At 38.5% G+C, this 25,138-nt stretch overlaps 2 protein-coding genes across 2 annotated transcripts in view; one reads left to right on the top strand and one right to left on the bottom strand.

Moving 5' to 3' along the window:
* The window catches only part of jeb (jelly belly), a 36,154-nt gene extending 17,238 nt beyond the window's left edge, over positions 1-18,916 (top strand). Inside the window, exons 2-3 of the mRNA XM_017075246.4 lie at positions 11,522-11,682; positions 11,764-18,916. Coding sequence (XP_016930735.3) covers positions 11,522-11,682; positions 11,764-11,823 — 221 coding nt within the window. The 3' untranslated portion in view covers positions 11,824-18,916. The remainder of the gene's footprint in view (positions 1-11,521; positions 11,683-11,763) is intronic.
* A 3,673-nt stretch (positions 18,917-22,589) lies between these two features.
* LOC108008888 (selenoprotein H) lies at positions 22,590-23,147 on the bottom strand. Its single transcript, XM_017072793.4, has one exon. The coding sequence runs from the start codon at positions 23,050-23,052 to the stop codon at positions 22,618-22,620; it is 435 nt and encodes a 144-aa protein (XP_016928282.2). The 5' UTR covers positions 23,053-23,147; the 3' UTR covers positions 22,590-22,617.
* Positions 23,148-25,138: the final 1,991 nt, after the last annotated feature.

The raw sequence follows: 25,138 nt of genomic DNA, 5'->3' as shown, positions 1-25,138 counted from the left end.
TCGATTGAATCTCTCCCGGTTATCCTTGTTTCCCATTAGTGCACCTCCAACTGACCTGGATTATTCGATTGCCCCTTTTGTGGCATTTCCAGCTTATCCTTGCCTCTTCCTGTGCCATTTGACCTGCCAATTACCGCATCAGACTAAGCTGATATCGCTGCAACTCTTTTTCAAATGCCACAATTGGTGGTGGCGATTACCAAGAGCATTTTGTGTCACATAACCAAAAGCACTGCCTTCGTTTCGGTTTAATTAGATATTAATTGGTTGGGCCGCAGCCATCACTCAACAGGTGCCGCAAAGCCGAGGAAAATTGAAAAAACCTTTTCACCCCTGGCAAAAAATTAAATAAGAAGAGAAAAAAAAGGAAAACAAGAAAATGCCAGCAAAGCTCACCCATTTATTCAAGGCGTCAAGCGAAGCGGAAATGACGAGGTCGCGGATGGGGCCGAGGTGGCCTTTTATCCTTCTCATTGTTGCGCCGCGGAGGTTCAAGCCTTCGCGGATGTCAACCGCAACAGAAGTTGTTGCTTTACAGTGCGGTTAATGGGTATAAAACCATCTCTGAAGTTGGTGCCCAAGGAACTCCACCTTAGGCAATGATACTAAGTTAAAGTAAACCTTCAAATTTCTTTTATTCTATTTCTATTTTTTTGATACATCGATAGGTAATACCTACTAGATATTGAGAACAAATTATCTTTAATAAATATTAAGATTTTTATTATAATAAAAACCAATAAGCATGTTTAAAGGGGGTACGTAGGCATAGTCCATTAGTCGTTTAATAAAAAAAAAAAAGAATAATAATAAATGTTACTCTTACAGGATAACTCAAAAATCCATTATTTGTATTTTTGGGAATATATTTTAAACTTAGCTATTATCCATTGAAAATAAATGGTTCTTTTTTCTTTAATAAAAAAAAAAAAATTATGTGTTAGTTAAAAAAAAAAAAAAATTAAATGTTACTCTTACAGGATAACTCAAAAATCCATTATTTTTATTCTTGGGAATATATTTTAAACTTTGCTATTATCCATGGAAAATATATGGTTCTTTTTTCTTTAATAAAAAAAAAAAAAATTATGTGTTAATTAAAAAAAAAATAAATTAAATGATACTCTTACAGAATAACTCAAAAATCCTTTATTTTTATTCTTGCAACATATTTTATACTTTGCTACCATCCATGAAAAATATATGGGTTTCTTTTTCTTAACACTGAGCCTTACAACTCCGTCGCGCACTGTAAGCGAGTACTTTGCGCCACCGCGAAGTGAATGCCACATGATGTAGACAGGAAAAAAAGGCCAAAAATGGGTCTCCAGCTTTGTTTCCTTCACATTTCCGTCGCGCATTTTGCCGTGACTTAATTGGTGTATGCCCATCTCTTTCGCTCCCAATAGCCCCCGTCTCTTTCACTCTTCGTACGCGGTTAGTGTACGCGTATGCATAATACAAATTCGCGCGTTTGACGCTTTTCGACTTTTCTGTGTGCGTCGAGCCTTTTCGCTTTTTTTAGCGCCCTTCTCTCGCTGGCTGCGCTTTTATTTAAAATAATTTTTGTCGTGTTGCTTTGTCGCATTTTAATCTGTACGGAGCACGCGATTACCTTTCCCTTTAAGGCCCTAATGTATGTGAGAATTCCGGCAGCAGTCAGGCGATTGGATGTGTGTGTTTGTGTTTGCACTGAGAAAAAAGAGGAACAAGTTAGAAAATAACATGAGTTATAAACTAAAGAGATTTACTATCATTTAATTATCCCTTTTTTTGGTTAGGCATACAGAGTATTTAGATGAACAGTAATAAACTTCCTATGTAGCTGGCATTGCTCATAGCTCTGCCCATTCCCTGCCGCCACACGCACAGCATACCACAACAGTGGGCACACACATCTTCTTATTGTTTTTTTGTATCTTATAAGTTAAAAGTTAGGCATTTAACTTGATCTGCAATTAAAAAAATTAAATCTTCTAGCTTTATAAAATCTAATTTTTTAATAACACCAAAAATCCGAACTTTTAAAACCATTTCTTTCAGTGCAAAGTTTTAGTATGGCTGGCATTGTCGCTGGTTAAGAACGATTTACATACAAATCGCTACCTTTTGCTGGCTCTTTTTTGTCGGTCGACGTCGACACATACAAAAATAACGCGACTTTGTTTTATTTTTAACACACCGCCAATTATAAACAATACAAATAGGTATGTGTGTATGTTCGTGCCATAGCGGCTGTGTGTGTGTGTTAGTGTGTAACTAAGTTTAGTCATTGTTGAAATTAAAATAAAAGGCTGGCTGGCTGGCTGGCTGGCTGGCAACAAAGGCAAGTTAATTTCACCGCTTTTTTCACCGTCTTTCGTGGTTTATGCAAACACTGAGGATGCAATTTAAATGCAAATTCCAAAATCCATACAAAAATGGCATTCTTGCCTTAGTTCAGGCCAAAATTTATGCATAGATCTGGGACTATAAATAGCATCGAGCATCCGTTTATTGAGATTGATGATGAGTGATGTGGCTGAAATTCAATTTGATTTTCGCCTCGACAAGCTAAGTGGCAGCAAGCTCACATTTCAATTACCCCAAAACCCCATAATTAAGCCCATAAAAGGGGGGGGGGGGGGGGGGGGAGTCAGTTTTATTGCGGTTCAAATTACCAGGCAGGATTCAAGGAGCAGACTCTCTTGAACTTGGCCAGCTTGCCCAAGATTTTCCATAAAATGTAACAATGCAAAAGCGTCGAAATGGCCGATGTCATTTTGGCCTAAAATATCAGTTGGTTTAGGCTTGGGGTCGGGGGCGCTTTGGGCCTGGCAGGTTGAAGGTGCGTCCAGGGGTCAAGCTTTCCGCCTCGTCCTTGCCCGGGAATCCCCTCACACGCCCGGCTACGTGAGCCAAAACAAAGAGCAAAAATAAAAGGTAAACACATAAAAATTTGTTGCACACAAAAAAAAACAGTATTGCGGTTAACGAGCAGTAAAGGGGGGGGGGGGGGGGAGGGTTTCTGCCCAGATACTATGGTTCGGTTTCAAAGGATCTGCGACCACTGTGCCAAAGGCGACTCAAGGGGTCAGGTGAGCGAGGTCACAGCGAAAACAGACAGTAAAAGTCAACCGAAGGTAGAAAGAAAGAGACGGAGATGGTCTCGCAGAAAGAGAGGGCAGGATGAGCCCAACACCACCCATCTGCCACCCACCCACTCGCTTTTGTTGTCATTTGCAGCATGAGACCTCCGAAAGTATGCTGTATTAAAATTGTAGTGTGCCAATTGTGTATCTGTGTGTTAGCCTTCTTTGTATGTGTTGGCCAAGCACGTAGCACTTTGTTTGTGTGTGTTTGTGCCTTGTAATTGGCGTTTTAGGCCTTTGACGTCAAACCCAAATAATAACCGTTCGCACTTTTGTTTGCTCTTGCCCCCCAAAACACATTTTGTGGGCAATGGGGCGACGTTTTTTGCGGCTTTTTTTGCTGCTTATTTGCTGTTTTTTTGCTATTGCTCTTACACAAATGTGACATTTGACAGTGCAATTAAAATAATTACAATTACGATTTACAATCGACCTTTCATGCACACTCAAAAACCTCCCAGTGGCACATCATTAATTTATATACACTCAAGCAGATGATGAACATTTGGCGCATATGAGCGACCTCCTGACCCGCCCTCGCTCTGCTCATTTAAAATGTATCTAGGCGAATAAAAGCACTTTCCCCTAATTACGCTGGAGACGACGGCTCACTCGTCCTAATGACTCAAAAATTCTCTTTATGAATTCCCTTTTTGGGGAAACGAAGAATCCATCTATTTTCGTTCACAAAACTTCTAATGGCTTTCATTATTCTTTGCAACTCTAACACTTTTTAATTGCCAATTAGGAAGTTTTTCCTCATTTTCGATTTTTGCATGGCTCTTTTTTGGGCCAATCGATCCGTTTTTGGAGGACATGAAGCCAATTTGATGCGTGAAAGGGAAAGCCAAGGGCGGCAAAAAAAAAAGTAACCAGCACGCGTTAACAAATTCATTTAATTTGGCCAGAAAAAAAAAGAAAGAGAGAGTGAACGCAAGAGGCGCCAACAAAAATATGAGTTTTTATTACTCCTGACGAAATGCGAAAGGAAGTGAGCCAAGGAAACCAGCGAAAAGGACGTAACGAATGTGCACACACACACATTCGAACCGAGCGAAACGCGGCTCACACCCACAGGGGCACACAGATACCCACCAATACAGAGGCGCGAGTACATGGGGCTAAAAATAGAAATGCGCCTCCCGGCGGCACTCCCTAAAAAGTGGCAACTCAGTGGCAAAACAGAGAGACAGCCAGCGAAGACAAGACAAGATTACAAATGTGTAAGCAGCAATTCCCCGAAGTTTTCCTCGCTTTCCCCGCTTTCTCCGCTTTTCCAGCTTTTTTCGCTTTTACCGCCCTTTTCCCGCCTTTCTCCGGCCCCCTCCCCACACTTTTCTTTCACGGAGAACAGACGTCGCATATTAAACTGTTGATGGTTTGTTGCTTCGTTTATTTGTTGCTATATTTGGCCATTCGCTTTTGCCTTTGCCATTGTTATTCCTTTCTTATGTTCTCTGCAGACGAGCCTCAGCCGTGCCCTTTGACCCACCACGCCCCCTCACTTTGCCACCCCCTCCCCCTCGCTTTGCGCCCACTATGTGTGTGATGGAAGTTAATTAAAATATACAAACCAAAATTTAATGACACAGCCGTTGAAAGGGCATTTGGCACGCTTTCAAGCAGATTAGGCCAATCTTAATTCCATCTGTCAGTTGTAAGTTTTGATTCGGCTTCGAATAACATTTCCCTTTGATCCGCTGACAATCTGCTGTCTTTCTTAACTTGGCTAATAAGTTGTGAGTATATGGGAAACATATATCATCGCTTTGACTGAGTTTGTAGGTCAAAGATACAATTTTTCTTGAAAATTTATATGTATCATTATATTTTCAAGATATTATATTTATATTTTGGAATATCTACAACATTTTTCATGGCATTAATCACCATTTATAATTATATTTATAAAAAATGTTAGGTTTCTAATAAAAATTGGTAACATAAGGGGTACACTTTGAATATTTAAGATCTTTTCTGAGCATCATAAGTACCGTATTATACTTTACTTAGGCTTAAAACTTAGTTTTAGCACGCGGACGAGAAAACTATCCCTTCAAATGTACAAAAGATATATTATTTAGAATTGGTTCCAACCAATTTAAGTATCTATGACTGATTTTAAATATCCTAGTAATTATTTTGTTTATTTATTTATTTGTTTATATTCTTGCTATATGTAAGTACTTAGTACTCCACAGCATTATCCCAAAAGCTAGTTTAAAGAGATCTATTATAATTTTTGCTAGCTATTAGCTACATCATACAACTCTGCGTATACTTAATATTTAGTTTCCCTTTCGCCAGAGGCCTACCATAGTTCACAATGATTATGCTTAATTTGGGTTGAATCTGTTGCCATCATCAGCAATATGTACATATGCCGCATAACGCATCCCAGAAGTGCTGACTGGCCTGGAAATAGAAAAAGTTAAAACATGAATGGGCCATAAACTATATGAAATTGTGAGAGAAACTGCCCGAGGCTTTCAATGCCAACTGCGGAGTGAGTCTAAGTTATGGGAAATTTTAAATGTTCTGGTACAATATGCAAAATGTGGCGGCAGTTGATGGGGAAAGGAGAAAGGGGTTGGCCACGAGGGACATAACATTTGCATACAAGCTGGGAACGAAGGGAAGGTCCTGCCCAAGTGTTTATAGGGCCTGCCTCCAATGCTCCATTAACTAGTTATGAGGAGTGAAATTTTGCGGTACATCCTTGGAAATTTATCACTAAAATTCAAAGCGGCAAGTGGCTGATAATTGGATGCTTGGCCTAACCTTTTGGATACACGATACTGGGGCCTGCGGTGGAGCATCCGCAAAGCCAAAGGATCCTCATTTTGCGCAGCCATCGAGAGCATTGCAAAGCACTTCAGTGGAAAGCGTTTTTGGGGGCGAATGCGTCCTAAAAGGTTTCCCATGTCGTCAGTCGAGCCCATCAGTGGGCGGTCCTTTGTGTGTGTGTGTGTGTGTGGTTCGCTGGGTGTATGATTTATCAGCTATGAATATGAAGTGACGGGAAAATGCTTTTCGCCTACATGCAGAAGGCGGAACCGTCAATTAGCCTGCAGGCAGCGTAGTCACATCACATTTCGCTGGATGTGTAGGTACAAGTAGAACGCCGAAACGGACTTATTAAATTACAATAAATGCGATCTGAAAACCAAAATGTACCTTCAGGGAGTCGCGCACAAACGCACATCACCAACACGCCACCTGGCGGCTGTTTACGTTACCGCGCTCTATTCCGTATTTTTTACGCCCTGCAAAGCAAAACAAAGCGGCAAAAAAGGAAGAAAAAAGAAATGAGGGAAAGCTAACCCGCGGCCATTTGTTGTTCATACATATGTATGTGGGTGTGTTGGTGGAAAAACAAAAAAAAATATGTTAAATTAATTGAAGCGAGGCGAAACGGAGCACTAGATGCTGGCAACCTCATGAAACAGGCTACCCAAAAAAAAAAACCCAAAAAATAAGAAAGGAAAAACGTTTCCCGGCAACAAAAGTCCTAAAATAATAGATAGAAAAACGAAAGATTTTCGCCTGACAAATACATTTTCCGAACAAATTTAATCAAAACCTTATTACCGAAAAAAAAGGGAAAAAGGCGAACAAATTATGACAGGGGCTTCTTATTTTCTTCGGGGGAAACACCTCAATTTGTCGGCGCTGTCCAGGTTTTCGTGTTGAGACTTGACAAACGTTGAATTCATTTTTGATGAAGGACAATGTTGGACAGAAGGATCAAAATAACTGGGAGACCAAAAAGTGAAATTTTCAGCACGACAAATTGCCGAGAAGGCATAGAATCAGCAGGGGCTGGAAAAAAGGGAAATGCCCATCAATTTTGCAGTTGTCATTTATAAATTTGCTCGGCCCTTTTTGTTTTATGCATTGTCTTTGGCTATTTACGGCCGAAATATGCAGAAGGAAAGGGGGGGGGGTATCCTTTGTGTGGGTGTAAGGAGGCGGGTTTAATGTCCCAGGACTTGCTGCTGCTCCTTGGCCGCCTGCTCCTGTTTATGTGCAGCACATAAAACTATCAATTTATTGCTGCAAAATCGTTGCGCGCTGTTTCCTTTGGCTGTCGCTTCCTGCACACTGACGCCCTCACACAGATACACACACACACACGCACACATAGCGACACAAAAAGGACACAAACACGGAGTGCATCTGTGTGCAGCTTGCTCTCTTTTCGTGGGTTTTGTTATTATTGTTGGCAGCCTTTTAGGCGCCACACTGACGAGACAACAGGCGATTGCAGCTCTCTCCTCTCGTCCTTTTTCTTCATCTCCTTACCATCTCCACTCATACATATACATATCAATGCCAGTGTGTGTCTGTGTGTGTGTGTGGGAGCAAAAGGTTTTCTCACTACGCGAACTTTGTTACAAATTTCTGCGACTTATTTTTCGCCACGAACTCCATGCTCCTGCATTACGTATACGCCACGTATACATACGTCTGTCGTGCGACAAAAATAGCATCAGTTGGCACTTTTTGGCCAACAAAAAAAGCTCAGAGGTTGTAGATATATATATGGCTCCTTGGCTTGGCAACAGCCAAATCCTTTTTATGCTTTTGATTTTTTGACACCCGACGTGTTGTTGTTGTTCTGCTTGTGGCTTGTTAGCTGTTATTGTTGTTGCTGCCGGGTGTCTTAGTGTCAACATGCGTTGATTCTCTTAAACTTTGGATGGCTGCTCAACTGGGAAACTCCGGGTACAGTTGCCCCGCACGGTGGTGATTTGCATAGCTTAGATGCACTCGAATGTCATAAGGAGTTTCACAATTTCCATTTCCATTTCCATTGGTTACTGCAAGTGGATATTGTTGACATGTGATTATATCTGTTTGCCATGTTGTTTTGCAGTCGGATAAGACGGAGAAAGCTGTGCGCATATACCTGTTTATGGTTTTTATGGCTTGTGATGGAATTGAAGTGGTTTTCAGGGTTATGGGATAAAGGAACCTCAAGCAAAGTTGGTCGAAATAGGTAAATTTAAGTACCCTTTGATAAGGAAACCCTAAGGAATTTCATTTATTTGAAGGCATGGAATTTAGAAACCTCTAGCAAAGTTGATCGAAATCAGCAAACTAAAGTTCTTTATGATAAGGGTTCCTTAAAGAACTTTATTTATTTTAAGACATTACATAGCAATGTACTCATTTTCCTTCTATAACTTGAACAGCAAATGCCGATTATTTCAAAGTTATTTCTGCACGAACATTTAAGGTGACACAGTTAAGGATGTTTGATTGTTTATCGTTGAATAATATATATACAACAGTTCGAGTACAAACCAGACCATCCTAATTTGGCCCGTCCATCAGAAAGTATGCCATTCACCCTGTACTCCAAGGCAGCAGAACTTATTTCGATTTATTGCAACAACGATAAGCAGAAATAGAAATGGAAGCAGAAATGGAAGCAGAGGCAGAAGCACTTCCAGAAGAAGGGGTTCTTTTCCACCACCCACCGCTTGGCTGCAATTCGAGCCACCCGCCCGAACAGAGAGGCGACGAGCAAAACTAGCAAACAAGCGCAAAAATCAATTTAAAGTTCAATAGCCTCAGTAGCTAGCTAACCGACTGAGTAGTGGGTGCATGGATGTATATATGTGGGTGCTGCTTGGAGGGAGGAACTTGGCTGATTTGGCCCAAAAAAAAAATGCCACCCAAAAATGTTCCCTCAACTTTACAACGTTGCAACAACGTTTTGCAAGTTATTTGTGTGCGAAATTAAGTTCAAAGTACAAAATGTGGGTTGCAGAGCAGCTCCTGCTTCCAACTGGTAATAAAACTAATGGGATTCTAGGGTTCCGCGTAGGTTTTACGTTGCGTATGCGTAATCTGCATAGCCCGTATACCCCTTACCCCTTTGAATGTTGAAACGTGCCCAAGTATCCATTGATGCAATTATGCGGCGTCCAACGAGGTTGATAAATGGCAATCGTGAGAAGCGCTCCCGGCAGTGCGACATTGTCATCACCATTCACCGCTCACCATTCACCGCTCGCCATTCGCCATTCACCATTCACCATTAAGTGAATCATCGCCATCATCTCCATCATCATAAGCGTAACCAACGTGCCGCAGTAGATGTGGGCGCTCTTCAAAATGCAAATGGCTTCTTGGCACGCCACTCTGTTGGATTCCGAATCCTGGAAGGGCAGGTGGGTATCCAAACCAGGTGCCTAACGAAGCGAACTTTCAGGGCGACAGATAGATAGACAGAGAGAGAGAGACATCAATTGATTCCCCGCTGACAGCCGAACAACAATCCGGCGGAATGGGATTGGGGGACTTCCCCGGCGGAATCCCATGGGGGAATGCATTCGAGTGTCGGGTTTCTGGCACTACTGGTGCATACATTTATGCTTTGTCAGGTGATTTTGCCATTGCAATAACACACTGCAAACACACCTGAAATGCAGCTGACAGCTGCTGAAGGGCAGCTAGAAGCACTTGTGCAAGTTTCGGGTAGACAGATCAACTTAATGAATGAATTGCACTTGGCACGACTCCACAGAGCGTGAGCAAAAGAAATAAAATTATATTACAGCCAGCTCGCAGAGTCACAGTTCGTAATTAAACACCCCTTGATGGATGGCAGAATGAAGCAGCTTTTTGTGCTTAATTTGTGAAAAAAACCAGCAGATTGGGCCAACAAATGAAGTGCAATTGCCAATTTAAAACTTTCTGAGCATGAACTTATAAAGTTAATGAAAAACTTCAATTTAACAATAGCCTTTTGTATTTAATTTGTGAAAAAGACTTAAAGATTGGGCCATCTAATGAAATGCAATTGCCAATTTAATACCTTCTGTTTTGATATGTGCTTAATTGAGAATAAAGTAAATAGAAACATTCATTTAATTTATGAAAGAGAGTAACAAACACGACTAATAAATAAATTGCCATTGCCAATTTAATCTTTTCTCGATTGAAATGTGTTTTGATGTCCATAAACTATTAAATGAAATAGAAAAGTTCCAAATTTGACAGAAGCTTTTGGCATGTCATTTGTAAAAAAGGAATATAAACTACAATTGTCAATTTAACACGCTCTGGATTGGTATTTGTTTATTTAAATAAATTAAATAGAATAAATAAATAAAATAAATTTCGGCAATTTAATACTTGTGTTTAGGAGTGATGTGTGTTTAAGGGGCAATAAACTAATAAAAGAAAATGAAAATCACCGAATTTACAATGGCTTTTTGTATTGCATATGGCTAAGGAATAAAATGCAATTGGCTATTTAATATGATATGTGTTTTATTATTCCACTGCAAGGTGATGAATCAATTAAATATCATAACATTTTCCAAAATATAGTGGTAAATAAATTATTAAGTATAACAAGTTTATTGAATAAGAACTAAATGGAAAAGCAGAAAATGTAATGAAAAACTCATTCCAATGAACGAGGCTGTGAGGGAAATTAATGAAACCATTGTCTGGCCAAAGCTGAGTTTAAAACACCTACTAATTAAATGCCTCAGGGCTTGCCAAGTGATTTTTATATCCTGAAGGATAGCACAAGTAAAATACAGAATTATTAAGTGGCAAAGCTGGTCGCGTGGCAAAAAAATCAGAGGAGAACAGAACAATTTTGGATGCAGCCAAAAATAGCAGAGGAAAGTTTCGCAAGAAATGGGGAAATTGGAGAGGGTTGGGAAAAGTGGGTGGTGGGAAAACCTATACGGGCAACTTGAACAGCAGATCACAGTACACAAACATGCAACCAGCACACACCAACACACACACCAGCACACTCATGTGGCAGCGAAACTAAACCGGAGGCGCCAACATGTCCTACAAGTGATTTATTTTTATGTATTTGTTGGTGGAAAAAAAAAAGAAATGGCAACGAGAAAGGAGAAAAGGCGAGCACAAAGTGAAATGCCACAAAAAAAGTAAAGTTTGTATTTCAGTTTGTTTTTTTGTGTTGCTCCATGGCGGTGGCGGCGGCGTCGGTGCAGGCGAAGCCAGCCAAGCCAGGATTTTCCTCAGCCATTTCCCGCTTTTCCCTCGCCGGAAAATGGAATGGAATCAGCCGCAGAAAGTAGTAAAGTAGCGAACGTGAAACTATTTATAGCAGCAAAAACCTGCTAAGCGGCCACACAAACAAATGCAGTTGGGAGTTGAAAGTTGTGGGGTTTGAGATATATCCATAGCATACTTCTATGCGCCGCTTCGCAAGTTGCAACATTTAGACGCAAATCATGGCAGACATTAGCGTGTGCAAAAGTTTTGCACTGAACGATTTATGTGAAAAGTTCGGGGCTTCTTACCTGTTTCCCAAAGAGAAAGCCATTTTGACTGACTGTCACCAGCTCACCTGTGTTTTTTCTGTTTTTTTCCCTGTCTCCTTGCAGAATGTCCCACCGCCATGGATGGCATGGAGCGTTTTGCCTGCCCAATTCCCGACCGGCAGGGCAGATATCGCTGCATAGACGATCATGTGCTGTGCGATGGCTTCATCGACTGTCCCGATGGCGAGGACGAGGACCGGAGATCCTGCATGTTCTACAAGACGGTAAGTTCAGCAGGGCCCTCTGGGCGTATACTTAATGTCAACATTTTAATGGTTTGCCTGTTTTTCTTGCCCTTTTTGCAGACGAAGGCTCACTTGGACGTGTTAGCGGATGCGTTACTACGCTGGGCGCGAGGGCGTTAAGCCCCAACCATCTAAAGAGTCACTCTATAAGACAGCAAACACACACCCTACCACACACACAAGATACACCTAGAACACCTAGAGCTCCTAGAACTTCAAACATGAATGTCAAAAAAATTAGTTATAACTTGTCCCCAGTCAAGCGAAACCCCCCATTAAGTTTAAACATTTCTCGATAAAAACACAAACACACAGACAAGCCAACCACCCGCCTGTCCTTTGACATGAGATAAGATTCCCCAAAAAAACTCCTAAAAAAAAACCCTAACCAATACCCAAAAATAAGAACAAAAACCCAGCCTGCAATGAGCTGAATGGATTGCCAAGTAAGAGAACCGAAAGCTATGATTAAAAACAAAATGAGGCAGCAATTATGCTTAAACAAAAGGTATGATTATTATTACACTATTATTATTAAAAAAAAATTAACTTAATGAAAGCCCAAGAACAAAAAGCAGTTATACATACTAAAGCTAAATTATAATTCAACAAAACCAAAAAAAAAAAACCATCAAAAATAAGACAAAATCGAAGACGTTTTTTTTTCGTTTCTAATTTGTTTCGCAGGAACAGAGCAAAATAATGAGGAAAAACAAAATTGGGCCTAACTATTTTTAGTATATATTAAATAAATATATTATAAATATATCTTACTATATGAAATATATATTTCGTGTACATTATTTAATTATAAGTGTATTAAAGTTTAAATGTTAAATAAACCAAAAGAAATGAAATCAAAACGAAGCAAGCGGAAGAAAGCGATAAAAACATGATGAGGCAAGCGAGCAGAGGATGAATGAAATTATATATACATATACACAGAAAAAACAGACATTAAATATATATTAATAGTATACATATACCAATAACAAACAAATATACAATTGAAGGAAAATATTGCATTAGGTTTTATTGCTGATAACTGAACAGCTTGAGTGCAATATAATATACTTATATACAATGCAATAACAGCCAGATTAGCGACAAAAAAACAAACATTTACAACTTAGAAGATGAAGCAAAACATTTACATAAAGAAAAAGACTTGACTTCATTGAAAACCCCCCTTTTTGTTCGATAGTTGAGGCTTCAAAACCCCAAAATACCTATTTATTTTGGTTTACAGTTCTCTCATTGTTAGAACTACGTTTGCCATTACAGATGATTTGCTCGGTTTTTAATTTTTTCCATGTGTGTAAATAATACTTTCGATTATCAGCCTTATTTGCCTGTAAAGATCTGTCCCAACTTTACCAAAGATTTTTATTTCGTTCATGGGTGACAACAGTTCTCACGGAAACGGCAGCTATCTGTAGTTAAGTAAATTTATTTACATAATTAAAGTATATTTAAATAACAATGGACTTATAAATATACATAAAACGATAAGCTTATAAGCGAAACGAAAAGCTTGTACAAATGCTAACTAACACTATTCCATTCTCGACCCTTTTAACCAAGTCACAATTGTTTTTATTCCCACTCATTTCGTAGGTTTTTTTGTATCATTCGCGCAATATTCTCTCAATTGGAAACGCTGAAAATTCAACCTTACGCCAATAATGTTCTGATCAATGATAATTGTTCGCTATTATTATGCCTGTAAAGGGGCCGAGTTCCCAAACACAATCAATCAATTAAGAAATACAATCAAGCAAATTTTTAAGCCGAAATTTACGAATTACAATTTTTAAACGGTTGTGTATGCCAACAAATAACAATGGAAGGATAAACGCGAAAAAATAAGTGGCGAATTAACAATAATAATGTGTACCCTCGAAAGCGATTTTCACATATATTGTATTTCCTGCGTTTCCCCCTGAATTTCCCATTTAATTTTCCCTTTTTCCATTCAACCGTTGACTTTACGCACTTTAGTCAATCGATTATTGCTGTTAATTTTTTAATCGGCCAAAAGTATGCATGTTATTTAATGGATTTGTGTAAAAAAAACCTATATATGTTTAGTTACTTAAAACGGAATAACATATGAAATTGCGAGCAATAAAATTTCATATCTTATACACAGTACGTATAAAAAATCGCAAACAAATTATATAAATCTAATTGAGAATACGTTTACGAATAAGTTTTTATTTCACATCGATCCCCAACCTCCTGCCCTCCTATATCAACGATCTTCGTTATTAACCGAAAAGTATAAATAGGAGACAGCCTTGGTGTTTTCTTTTAATTGATTGATAATGATTCAGTAAAACATTTACATAAAATAACTGCAAAATAACCCACCTTTAAATATAAATGAAAGTGAAGTAATAATAACAACTTCTATACCATACGAAAATACTAAACGCAAGACAACGTGTGTATAACTCTAAGTAAATGATAACTACCATAACGAATACGAATACGAATACGACTACGAATACGAATACGAATAATGTATGTATATGCAATTAATTGTAATCCTTGAAATTATGCACAAATCGAGAATCCAAACAAGAAGAACAAACAAATGCGCACTAAACTACAACAAAAAAACAACCGGTGGACAAAACCCGAACAAACAAATCAAAGACAAAGACAAACAAAAGTTTTAATCACATTTTTTGAACGTACGACAATTGAGGTAAAGGTATAGAAAACAACACACACACACAGACATACAGATACATATATTTTTGGCCTATTTTTCTATAATCCTAACAAAAACAAGAACGAAATTTTAAAAGCAAAACGACAACTTCTATAAGGACAAACCAAAATGAAAAGACATAAGTTCGACTGTAAATAACAAAAGCGAAAAAGGAATACCCCCAATGACTTTATATTATGATTAAACGAAGTGCTAACGAAGATCGTTTAAACTATTTCACTATACTTTCCTCTATACTTTCGTATTATTTGTTTATCTTTCAGCCTATTTAAAGTATTTAATTTTCCTATAAGGCCTTTGCGTTTTGTGCGCCCTCACAGCAAACAGTATTGTGTATAAAAAGAATTTGTAAATAAACATATTACGTCTAAATTAGCGAAAAACTTTTGATTTCCTATTTTTAAATGTTTTATAATTGTAGAGTATTTAGTTTAAAGATTATTTTTTGAATACCACGAAAGAAAATGGAGGCAACTTAGAGAGGAAAAATCCAAAAAGAGCAAATACAGAAAATAAAGCTGAATAAAAAACAATTGTTGAATGTTAAAAAATACATACACATATACACAAACAACCATAGGTACATACACACACACACATACAAATATAAACATATATATATAAGAATATATAGTCGGCCCTTAAACTTGTATTTATTTGTATTTGTATATTTGCAGACGAGAAAGAAAAAACTCAGATAAAAAAAGAAACATCAAAGAGAAAGATGGAGAATATAATTAACTATGAGTAGCAAATGGCATTGACAAACAGCGAATGCCATTCGCACAAGTTATCGAAAGAAAAAATGGTCTATGAATTTTGTTGATTTCGTCTTACCCAACTCTAATTAATTAGTATTTTTGCTGTAAATAATTTTCGCCTTTCTTCCTTTTCAACTCGCTGTATCCCCGTCTCTATCTTTCTCACACTAATTTCCATTGTGTAGGAGGTATAGTTTTAGCATAATTCCCCCACTTTTTATTTAACAACAGTTTTCTTAACTACTTATAATAATTAATTATACATTATACGAATATATGATAATGCAGAAAAAAAAAACAAGAAAATACACAAAAAAACAAAGAAAAAATGAAAAACAAATACACAACTTAATATACACTGAAAACGAAACCCAAACATGCATTTCTGATTTTCACTTTGTTACTCTCACAAGATTTTCAGAATACTTCACCACTTGAATATATATATATTATTTTCTCTCCACTAAAACAACAACTACACCAGACAACACTAACAACAACAACAGCAACAAGTAAGTTAAACACAAAAGCAGGCAATCAAATACCATATTATACCATATTATAACTTTCTCTTGGTTCTAGAACATAATGCACATATTTACCTTTTTGAGTTCGTAGTTCAGCTCTTTCTGAGAAGAAATAATAACATTTTGCGAAATGCTTTTGTTTTCCCGGCGAAGAACACCTGAAACCGCAAAGTTTGAGATTATCCCTGGCAGCCTTGGATCCTTGAATCCTTGCTGAATTCCTTTTGGTAAGTCACAAGGGGAGTCCTTAGGTGCTTTAGTACTTTAGCCACATAGAGCTCTTCACTTGGCGGTCAAACAAACTTTTCAACAAGGTCTGGGAAGTAGTTTTATATATTTTAGCAATTCCACAAGTGGAATGCACAAAGATAAGTCAGAGCACAAAACTCAACTTTAATGAAAGTAAATGTATGTTTGCAGAAAAACAAGGCTAGGGATTTGGCCACGTGCATATTTTCGGTATAGAGATTTTGAAATTGAATTTGACACAGCTGATAGGCAGTCATCGAATGAGAAAAGAACAAATATTTAAATTAATAATATCCACGTCTAAAATATAAATGTTTATTAAATTAAGTGTAGACCCACAAGAGGTAATTACGTAATGTATCTGCTTTTGCTGAGCACAAAAGTGTTAGCCATCGCCAAAAAAAATACTATTCAACCAGTAAACTATATGTATTTGATGTAGATCCATGTTTAGTACGCCCTAAGATTCCACCAGAAAGAATGTTGAAAAGTTTGAATACATTATAAACAGTGGCCAAAAGGCAATTTATCGAAGCATTGGAGGCTGCATAAAACGCCCAATCAACGAGCATTATTAAGCCAGGGCTAACAGACTTGGACCTAAAGTGGCCTTCAATGGGCATCAGGTGTTGTAGCCATTGATTGGGGCCAGCTTTTTATGACCATGCCACAAAAAGCCGCACTCAATGCTAAAACAACCAGAGCCACTGATGCAATTCAATGCCACTTTTATTCCACTCACAGGTAAACATTTATCGCCGAACACTAAAAGCCAAAAAAAAAGAAGAACAATTTATAGAGCTGTCTATTAAAAAGATATCCAAGTCAAATGCAAAAAAACATTTTCACTATGTTGCTAGGTTTTGTATGCAAATTGCAGAAAATAAATTGTTGATAAAGGCATTTTGACTAGAACAAGGTAGTTTGTAAAAGAGTGAAGAGCTTTACAGATTTTAGCAGAGTTTAAGAAAATTTAAAATAGTCTGGCGGTTACAGGAAATACTTTCACTGAGCTTCAGTCAGGAACAACTCTCATTTTGTACCAGATTTTTGTTTTTATTAATCACAAATCGATCTCTTTATTTACTATTTTTCAAATACTTTACCTATTTTGGCAACTAATTCGTTTTTAATTACCTTCAGCCAAGCGTATACCTTAATTTCCACCCAAAATTGAATCCATTAAATATTCATGCCATTCATTAAAATTATATAACAACTTACACAAGCTCACACACTCTCGCCACCTCTAATAAATTATGTTCAATCGAAACAATTAGCGAGACAAATTATGACAAACAATTAGCATTAACGAGTTTGCACTGTTGCACATTTTATGTGATAAATAATTATACCAAATCAAAAAACGCGTAAAAACCAAAATGATATGTATTTAAATGCACCACAATTGCACTTACCTAAAAATTGATTATGAGAACATACAAAAAAAAAAACACCTGAATTCGTATTAGAGCCTGATTAACTAGTGATTCTATATTTTATGTGCATCGTTGTTGTAGTAAATTGCACGAATCAGCACATAGAGAATACAATCCGTACAATGAGGAAAACCAGGCCGAAACCAATACAATCGAGTTGGTTGGCCAAGCAGATCAGTCTTCCACGGCACCAAGATCCCGAATTTCAGACATCAGTACACCCTCGTTTAGCTTTGGACGCACAGGGCGAAGTCCCGATCCGATCATAATCAGGAATGGCCAGTTTTAATGGAATCAAATGAATATTTTCGAGCTATAAACATAAGTAGTCACAAGTACCTTAATGCAAATCGAAATGAATGCGAGGGCCGCGGGGAGTATGGGACTTCCCGGTGGCCACGCCCACGCCACGCCCACAAGGACATGCATTCCCTAAAAAAAAACATGCACACAATCAAGGCTTAAAAGCAATCCGTCCTCAATTGACACTTTTGAGCGGAATCTCCACAAAACACTCAAGCAGGCCGAGGAGTTCGACTCTAAAGTTTTTATTAGGTCTAAACTATTTGCACCCCGCCCCCCCACGACCACGCCCCCATTTCCACACATGCACCCGAACACCCACACACCCGCACACCCCCACACCCACAACACACACCCACACCTACAAGCAAATGCACTTAAATTGTAAATGTTGTGATTATATAGCACCGCCTCAAAGTATGCACCAAATTTTTGAAAAATGTATTTTTGCACTATTTTTAAATGCACAACGGAAACGCCCAGTTTAAAGTTTAAACTAAAAATAAAACGTATTTTAACTAAATTAGTTCTTAAATGTTAAACAAAATATATATATATATACATACCTAACCGCCTGGAGAGGGTTTTTCCTTTAAAGTTCTTATGTTAACTTAAACCAAAAGTCAAGAAAAGTCTGCGAAACATTTTATTCAATCGATATGCAATGTAAATACAGAACAAGGAGGATGGCTAAAAACGAAGTCTAAGTAATTTAGAAATTGTCACTATGTAAATAGACCAAACCAAAAGGAAAACCGGACGAACATTACAGAACAGAACAAAGAGGGCCAGATGAGGCGACAAAGTTAGGAGAGATGTTTTGAACTTTAATTAGAAAGTGTTTTATGTATTATGTACGTACGAGTATATGGTAGCCCACGCAGGAAGTCCTACTAATAATTTCTAAGCCATTTAACTTGTAAATTATTATGGTTATAAATGTGTAATGTAAATGAAAACGAGGCGGATGCCGGGGGATTCCCCCAACGTAGCGACCCCGGCAAGAACTACCAGATATATAGATGTGTACATGTGTATGGTTATAAATTCAACCCACTTCAGTTTTGCCTACGAGTCAAAGTGCATATAGGTGCACTGCAGTTATATATATTTCCAACTGGTGAACCAAAAACTGGATTCGAGTTCAAGCGACAAAAACCGAGTAAAACAAATAGAAACCCAAAAAAAATGAAACGATACCATTATTAATATTGAAATTTAATTATATGCGTTTGCGGCATAAGGAAAAAATGTATTACCAACAAAAATCTCTATATATATATATATATACACAAACCAACTAATTTATGAGATTATATATATACATATGACAGCAACAGAAGTATATGTAAAATTAAATAAAAACGAAGCCTCAGTCAGTATAAAAAGTTCAATGTATTATTCTCACTCATTCGGAATGAACGGCCCAATTGTGGCAATGGGAAAAACAACTTAATAACCAGCATCAGGTAATATTAAACATTTGCTTTGTGCATTTTCAGATCATTTCTTACATGCGGGGCCTTTTATTATTTATTGAATGGGTACGGGGAATACTCAGGGTGAGTTTTAATGGTCAGATGTGGGTCTGAATGCCGTCAGAAAAATAAATACAATTTTTTAATGATCCTACTCTTAAAATTATGGATACTTTCTTGGTCAAGGAACGCTGGAAGTGGATTTTTCTTATACCTATTTGTTTTTATCAATTAATAAAAGTAAAAATTGTGATTAAATGAATATTTTGCGTAGACTATTTTTATTGCTTACTTAAGTAAACTTGCAAAAATACAGCAGACTTAAAAACATTATTATTATGGACCCTAACTTTTTGATCCTTTGATTAACAGTTTTAATGTTAGCTTAAGCCAGTTGGCGCCTGAAAAGCTGGCGGGACCTTTTGGGAGTTTAGGCGTAAATATTTTGTTAGCCAAGCAGGTGTCGTAAATTTTAATTAGCGTTAGCCGAAAACTAATTTCATGCTAACAACAAAAGCAACAATGTGGGGGCGGTCCCAAGGTCGTGGGTGGTTGGCTTTTGGGCGGTGGGTGATGGATGTGGGTGGCTTCTGTCCGCGTTTGATGGTCGCTACATTGCACCACGGAGTATGCGCGAAACTCTATTTTGTGGCTGCCAATTTACGCTTAATTAGATGGGCTCCTCAGTCTTATGTATGACCCAAAGAAATCATCATTTTTGTGTGGCAGAACGGTAAGGGAAACCGAACCTTTTATGACCGCCACGCATGTAAATAAAAATGTGGGTTTCCCATGGGTTAATAGGTTAAAGGTCAGGAGGAGGCTGTTGATGCCCGACCTTTCCTGGCATCTGCGGCTGTTTAATTAAGGTGCGACAAATGCAATCTGCAAGCCAGTGAAGCGTGCAATCAGCCAAAGGCCAATCCAGTGGCTGGCGGGCTCATTAAAAGGGGATTTAACCCAGTTAACAGCGCTCACACACGACCTCGACGACTAGGCGCTATAAAACAAATGCCAAAGCCTAAAATGGCAGCTTCTGGCATTTGCCATTCGCCTTCGCATCGCTGCTAAATAAATGGCCCTTAAAACCAACTGCAATTTGTTGCACCCCCTCGAATGGATGTGGGATATGTGATATTACCGATTGTACATTGTACTATATTGTATATTGGATAGATAGAGCAATAGATACGATACCGAACGTGCCCTGAATCGGACTCAAGTTAGAGAACCACCAACCGGAAACAACCGGAGAAGCTGGAACTCCCCAGCCCTCGGGGATTGCAATTCAAAAATAACACAACAATTCAGTTTGTTTGCAGCAGCACTTCGCCTGGCATTTGCCTGCGTAGATTATTTTTACATCACAATCAGACCGGGTTGCCAAACGGGTTTTGGCCAGCGGGCCAACGGGCCAACACCCACTCCCGCTCCACTTTTGGCCGGGATTCGGCGGTTCTAGCACACTCTAATGCAAAATGTTGCGGTCTGTTTCCATTAAAGCTCCTCTCTGGGCTCTTGGCAATCGTCCTGCCTTGTCCTTGGCGTGTGGTTTCCCCTTCGATATCCCAGTGATGGGTGACACATGCAGGCAGTTCCACCTCCGGAGCAGGAGCTATCCCTATCCATATCCATGGCCATTCTCTGGGCTGGACATTAACCCATTTCCCCAGACGCTGGCTACACGAAAATGTGCTACGCTGACATCTCTTTGTGCCGGTCGCATAAAATCTGTTGAAATCATTGGGAATGTCGCGTGAAAATGTATATTCTCTTTTTTGTTATTTTTGGCCGCTGCCATCCCGCCATTTTTTTAAAAGCCTTTATATTAATATTAATGATGTGCTGGGCCACGGATGTTGCTAAATATTCCGAAAGTTGGCTCTTTCACTTGCGCCTTTGTCTGCGGTCAAGCCAAAAAGCTCCCTGTAGTTTCTGGCTGAACATGACGTATGCGTAATATTCAAATTAGCCCTCGGCACTACTCGGTCAAAAACATGGCTGGAAGTCAGCCACGATAACAGTCAATCAAAAAACCATCTGCAACCAAGACTAATTTGCATGTTGATCTGTACTGTGGACTCTGGAGAAGGGAAAACTCTGGCCAGAGCCATAGTTTCGCATTTGCACACACATAATCATCTGGTGGATACCAAATCCTCTTGTTTTCGTTGCAACTTCTCTGGTTGTTTTAGTGCTGGAATAGTATTAGCCCCAAGGGCCAGCTGGAGGGATACCCATGCCATATTTGTTATTGTCATTGCTGTTGGCCCACAATGTAATTTGGTTTGGATTTTCACGACTTGTTGGCTTTTCCCCCCTCCTCAGTGCGCTGCTGCCCTCAGTCGATGTTATTTTGGTTTTTCCCAATTTATTTATTTCCAGGCACTTCCCTAGCTTGCTGCCCATTGTGCTGCTGCCACATTGCAATTTTCAAATACGTCCGCAATGGATGTGTACTTTGGTGCTCTTTTTTTTGGGGCAATACTCTGGCTTTCAAAGGGTTTGATTAAAGTAACAAAGTAACAAGAGAAAATATATATTTTCTGTATTTTAGCCAAGAGTGTACATGTATGTCAAGTCTTTTGCAGATCAGAAACACTCCGTTTTTTTTATTAAAATAAAAATCCGGTAAAGAAATGGCTATAATAGCAAGGGATTTCTGAACTCAGTGGCCTTAGGACCAATCAAACAGATTAAAACAATTCATGCAAAAATCAGAAGGGATTTTAAATTAAAAGATTTGCATGGGAATGCTTAAAGCTGTGTGGGTGCCAACCGCTGTTGTACACTGCACGTGTGGCGGCAGAGAAGGGAGGCTGCTAACCGCTGGTTAAAAAAATTATGCAGTAGAGTATTCCAAAAATGACTTACATACCATCCCGCCGCATCTATTGTTTCAACTGCAGCTCTCAATTTAAATTGTTTAGACTATTCTTTTTCTATTGTGTGCATTGAAATTGTGTTTCGGGCATTTGTTGTGTCAACACCGAGTGAACGAGATAGTATCTCTACACATCCCCCAATTCCGTCGCCCTGATTTCTCTGGCAGACAATGGGACGTCGCTAATGTCCCCGGGGCATGCTGAATATATCGTGTGACTGCTGATGTGCGATGTATTGTATTGTGTTTGGTTAATTATTCTGGTCGATTTAAGCATTTAACTTTTGAAAAGAGCTGTCAAATTGTGATGTCAGGACGTCAGTGGCTGGGGGCAGCAACAATGAGAGCAATATTCCGAACACAAAAGCACTAATCGCTGAGCATTTCCACCCGTGTGGGTGGATGACGTCTTAAAGTTGCTCCAACAGGTCTCTGGCTTGGATTGTTTACTTTTCACGCCATATAATATAATATTAGCCATTGTTATGTTAAACACTTTATAATATATAATTTAGAGTACGAAAAAAATATGTTTACATGTCATCTTCCCTCTGTTCGTCCTCATCTTCTTCGAGCACGCCCACCGCCTTGTCGGGATAGAATTTCTTAAGGATTCTGTTGACATCGGGAACGAGTGTCTCGTAGTCCACGGGGAACTTGTCCCGCCGTGGAGGTCCTTTGTCCAGGCCAGACCACAAAAGGTGCACGGAGGTTCGGGCATTCTGCGAGAAACCTATCTCGAAGGCCCCTTCCCGGGGCACCTGGCGTCCATACTTGTTCTTCACCAACTGGAACTTGCGCTCCGGAATCCGCTGCTGCAGGAACGCTCCACACTCGTCGGCCTTGGTCTGGAAAATGGGGCACTCGTAGGTGTGCTCTATGTAGATCATCGAACGCTCCTTGGAGAAGTGCTCATCGTCGGCCCAGTCCACGTCCTTCTTCTTCTTACCGGGACCCTTGGGCGGCATTTTTGCTTACTAAGATTAAGGTGTTTAAAATTTTGAAATATATGTATTTCCAATATGCCAAATATTTTTTTGTTGTATTTACAAAGCCAATTGTGTTCCGAATATTGATTTGGCGGCATTTTTCTTTACTAAGATCCAGAAAATGTTTAGAATTTTAAAACATATGTGTTTCCAATATTCCAAATATTAATTTTGTTATATCTCCAAAGCCAATGGTGTTCCGAATATTAAAAGTCCGCCCGGACCCTAGGGCGGCCTTTATTCATTACTAAGATCCAGAAAGTGTTTAGAATTTTGAAATATATGTATTTCCAATATTCCAAATATTTATTTTGTTGTATTTCAATTTACAATCCTTTAATTTTATTATCCCGACCCTTGGGCGGCATTATTCCTTACTAAGGTCCAGAAAATGTTTAGAATTTTGAAGTATATGTACTTCTTATAATCCCAAAATGTTATTTTCTATTTTCAAAGCCAATTGTGTTCCGAATATTGACAATCCTTTAATTCATAATTGTTTTGATGGATTGCTTTTTGGTGTTTTTATGATCTTCTGGCAAGGGTACTGCGAACCATAAATCTTATTTCGTGTTTTTAAAGTGCGCAGCGCTGTCCAGAATATTTTTACTTTGCCTATTTTTAAAATGCATGACAATCTGAGAGAGCCAACAACTTTTGGGGACACGCACATGAAAAAACCGTGCATTCGGTTGTTAATTTGGCTACATTGACTGACAACGCAGCCGCATTTGAAAAATAGGTATAAAAGAACCGAATCGAATAGATGCACAACCAAAAATGCTTCCATTGGCTCCGGCGGTAAATATTTTTCTTTATTCTTGTGCTTATATATAGATTCGGACGTATATGTACCCACCATGTCCGCAGAGCTCCAATATAGACGTCAATTTATGGCACTGTCTATATTCATGCTGAACAGCTACTCAACAAATTCTATGCATAACAATAATATATTGTTGGACACAAACATGCATAAACAATAAAATGGAAACATAAAAAGGAGGGTATTTAAAGCAAATAATTTAAACGAGCATATAATTTTAATTTTTGTTGACTTTCTGATATCCTTTATGGGTCTTATTGTAATGTAAGTATTGCAAATATTGAATGGGTTTTTATTCCAACATGTGTGTATACTTTTTTGGTATTATAAAATAAAATACAATTTAATTGCATCTGAGATAACATTGGTCTCACCGAAAAATACAACCTATATTAAAAAGTAGCATGCAGTGCATTACAATTATAATTATTTCTTTTTACATCTCTCACTTTATTAAACCCCCATAAGGGCATTTAGCTGATCCAATTTAAGCCCAAGCAAATACTCGTTATGTAATTTTTTATTTTTAATTGGAATAATTTACATTTTTATTTTGGAACGTAAACATCAGTGCAACACTCTTTTATTTGCATCTTTTTGTTCGTTTGTCTGAGCGAGATTGCAAATAGTCATTTATTGCATTTTATTTCGCCATTGCTTGCGGCTAAAGTTGAATGATTTTTTGCCACAGCTGCCCACACATGGCCCCCCATTTTCCCTCTACCCCCCTCTGGCCCATTGTTTATTTATGCAATTTTCCAATTTTCCCAACATCGGCTAACGAAATGCAGCCAGATCTGGGCGTTTTTAATAAAAAACTAAAAATGCAATTTGCAAATTAACAATAACGGGCATGTAAACAACGAAAGTGACGTCACAGTGGGACAGCCCGCAAAAAAATACAGAAAAACAAATTCAAAATCAAGCCGCGGGGTTAAAAATGCGCCATTTTTGCCATACATATTTATGCGCATAAACTGTGTATTTAAAGTAGGGCCGTTTTAAAGCAATATTCAAATGAACCCAAAAAAAATACAATTTTACCAACAGAACTCAGAACTCAGCGAACGTATCTGTATCTGTGGAAAAAATAATCATTGATGCTGCGGCGCCGCCAAAAGCAACAAATTTAAATATATTTATTTATCTGAGTAGCCGAATATGTATCTCGCACACGCATGTCTGCACATACTTCAGATATATTTTTAAAAAATTTTCAAAACGACATATTCGCTGCAG

The sequence above is a fragment of the Drosophila suzukii genome, chromosome 2R, assembly GCF_043229965.1.
Source record: "Drosophila suzukii chromosome 2R, CBGP_Dsuzu_IsoJpt1.0, whole genome shotgun sequence".
In the NCBI taxonomy this organism is placed as follows: domain Eukaryota; kingdom Metazoa; phylum Arthropoda; class Insecta; order Diptera; family Drosophilidae; genus Drosophila; species Drosophila suzukii.
The sequence above is the reverse complement of the archived record's forward strand: the minus strand, read 5'-3'. Positions and strand labels throughout refer to the sequence as shown.

What these genes read in the sequence shown, in the direction of transcription:
- LOC108008888 (XM_017072793.4), bottom strand. Translation starts at nt 23,052, where the DNA reads ATGCCGCCCAAGGGTCCCGGTAAGAAGAAGAAGGACGTGGACTGGGCC.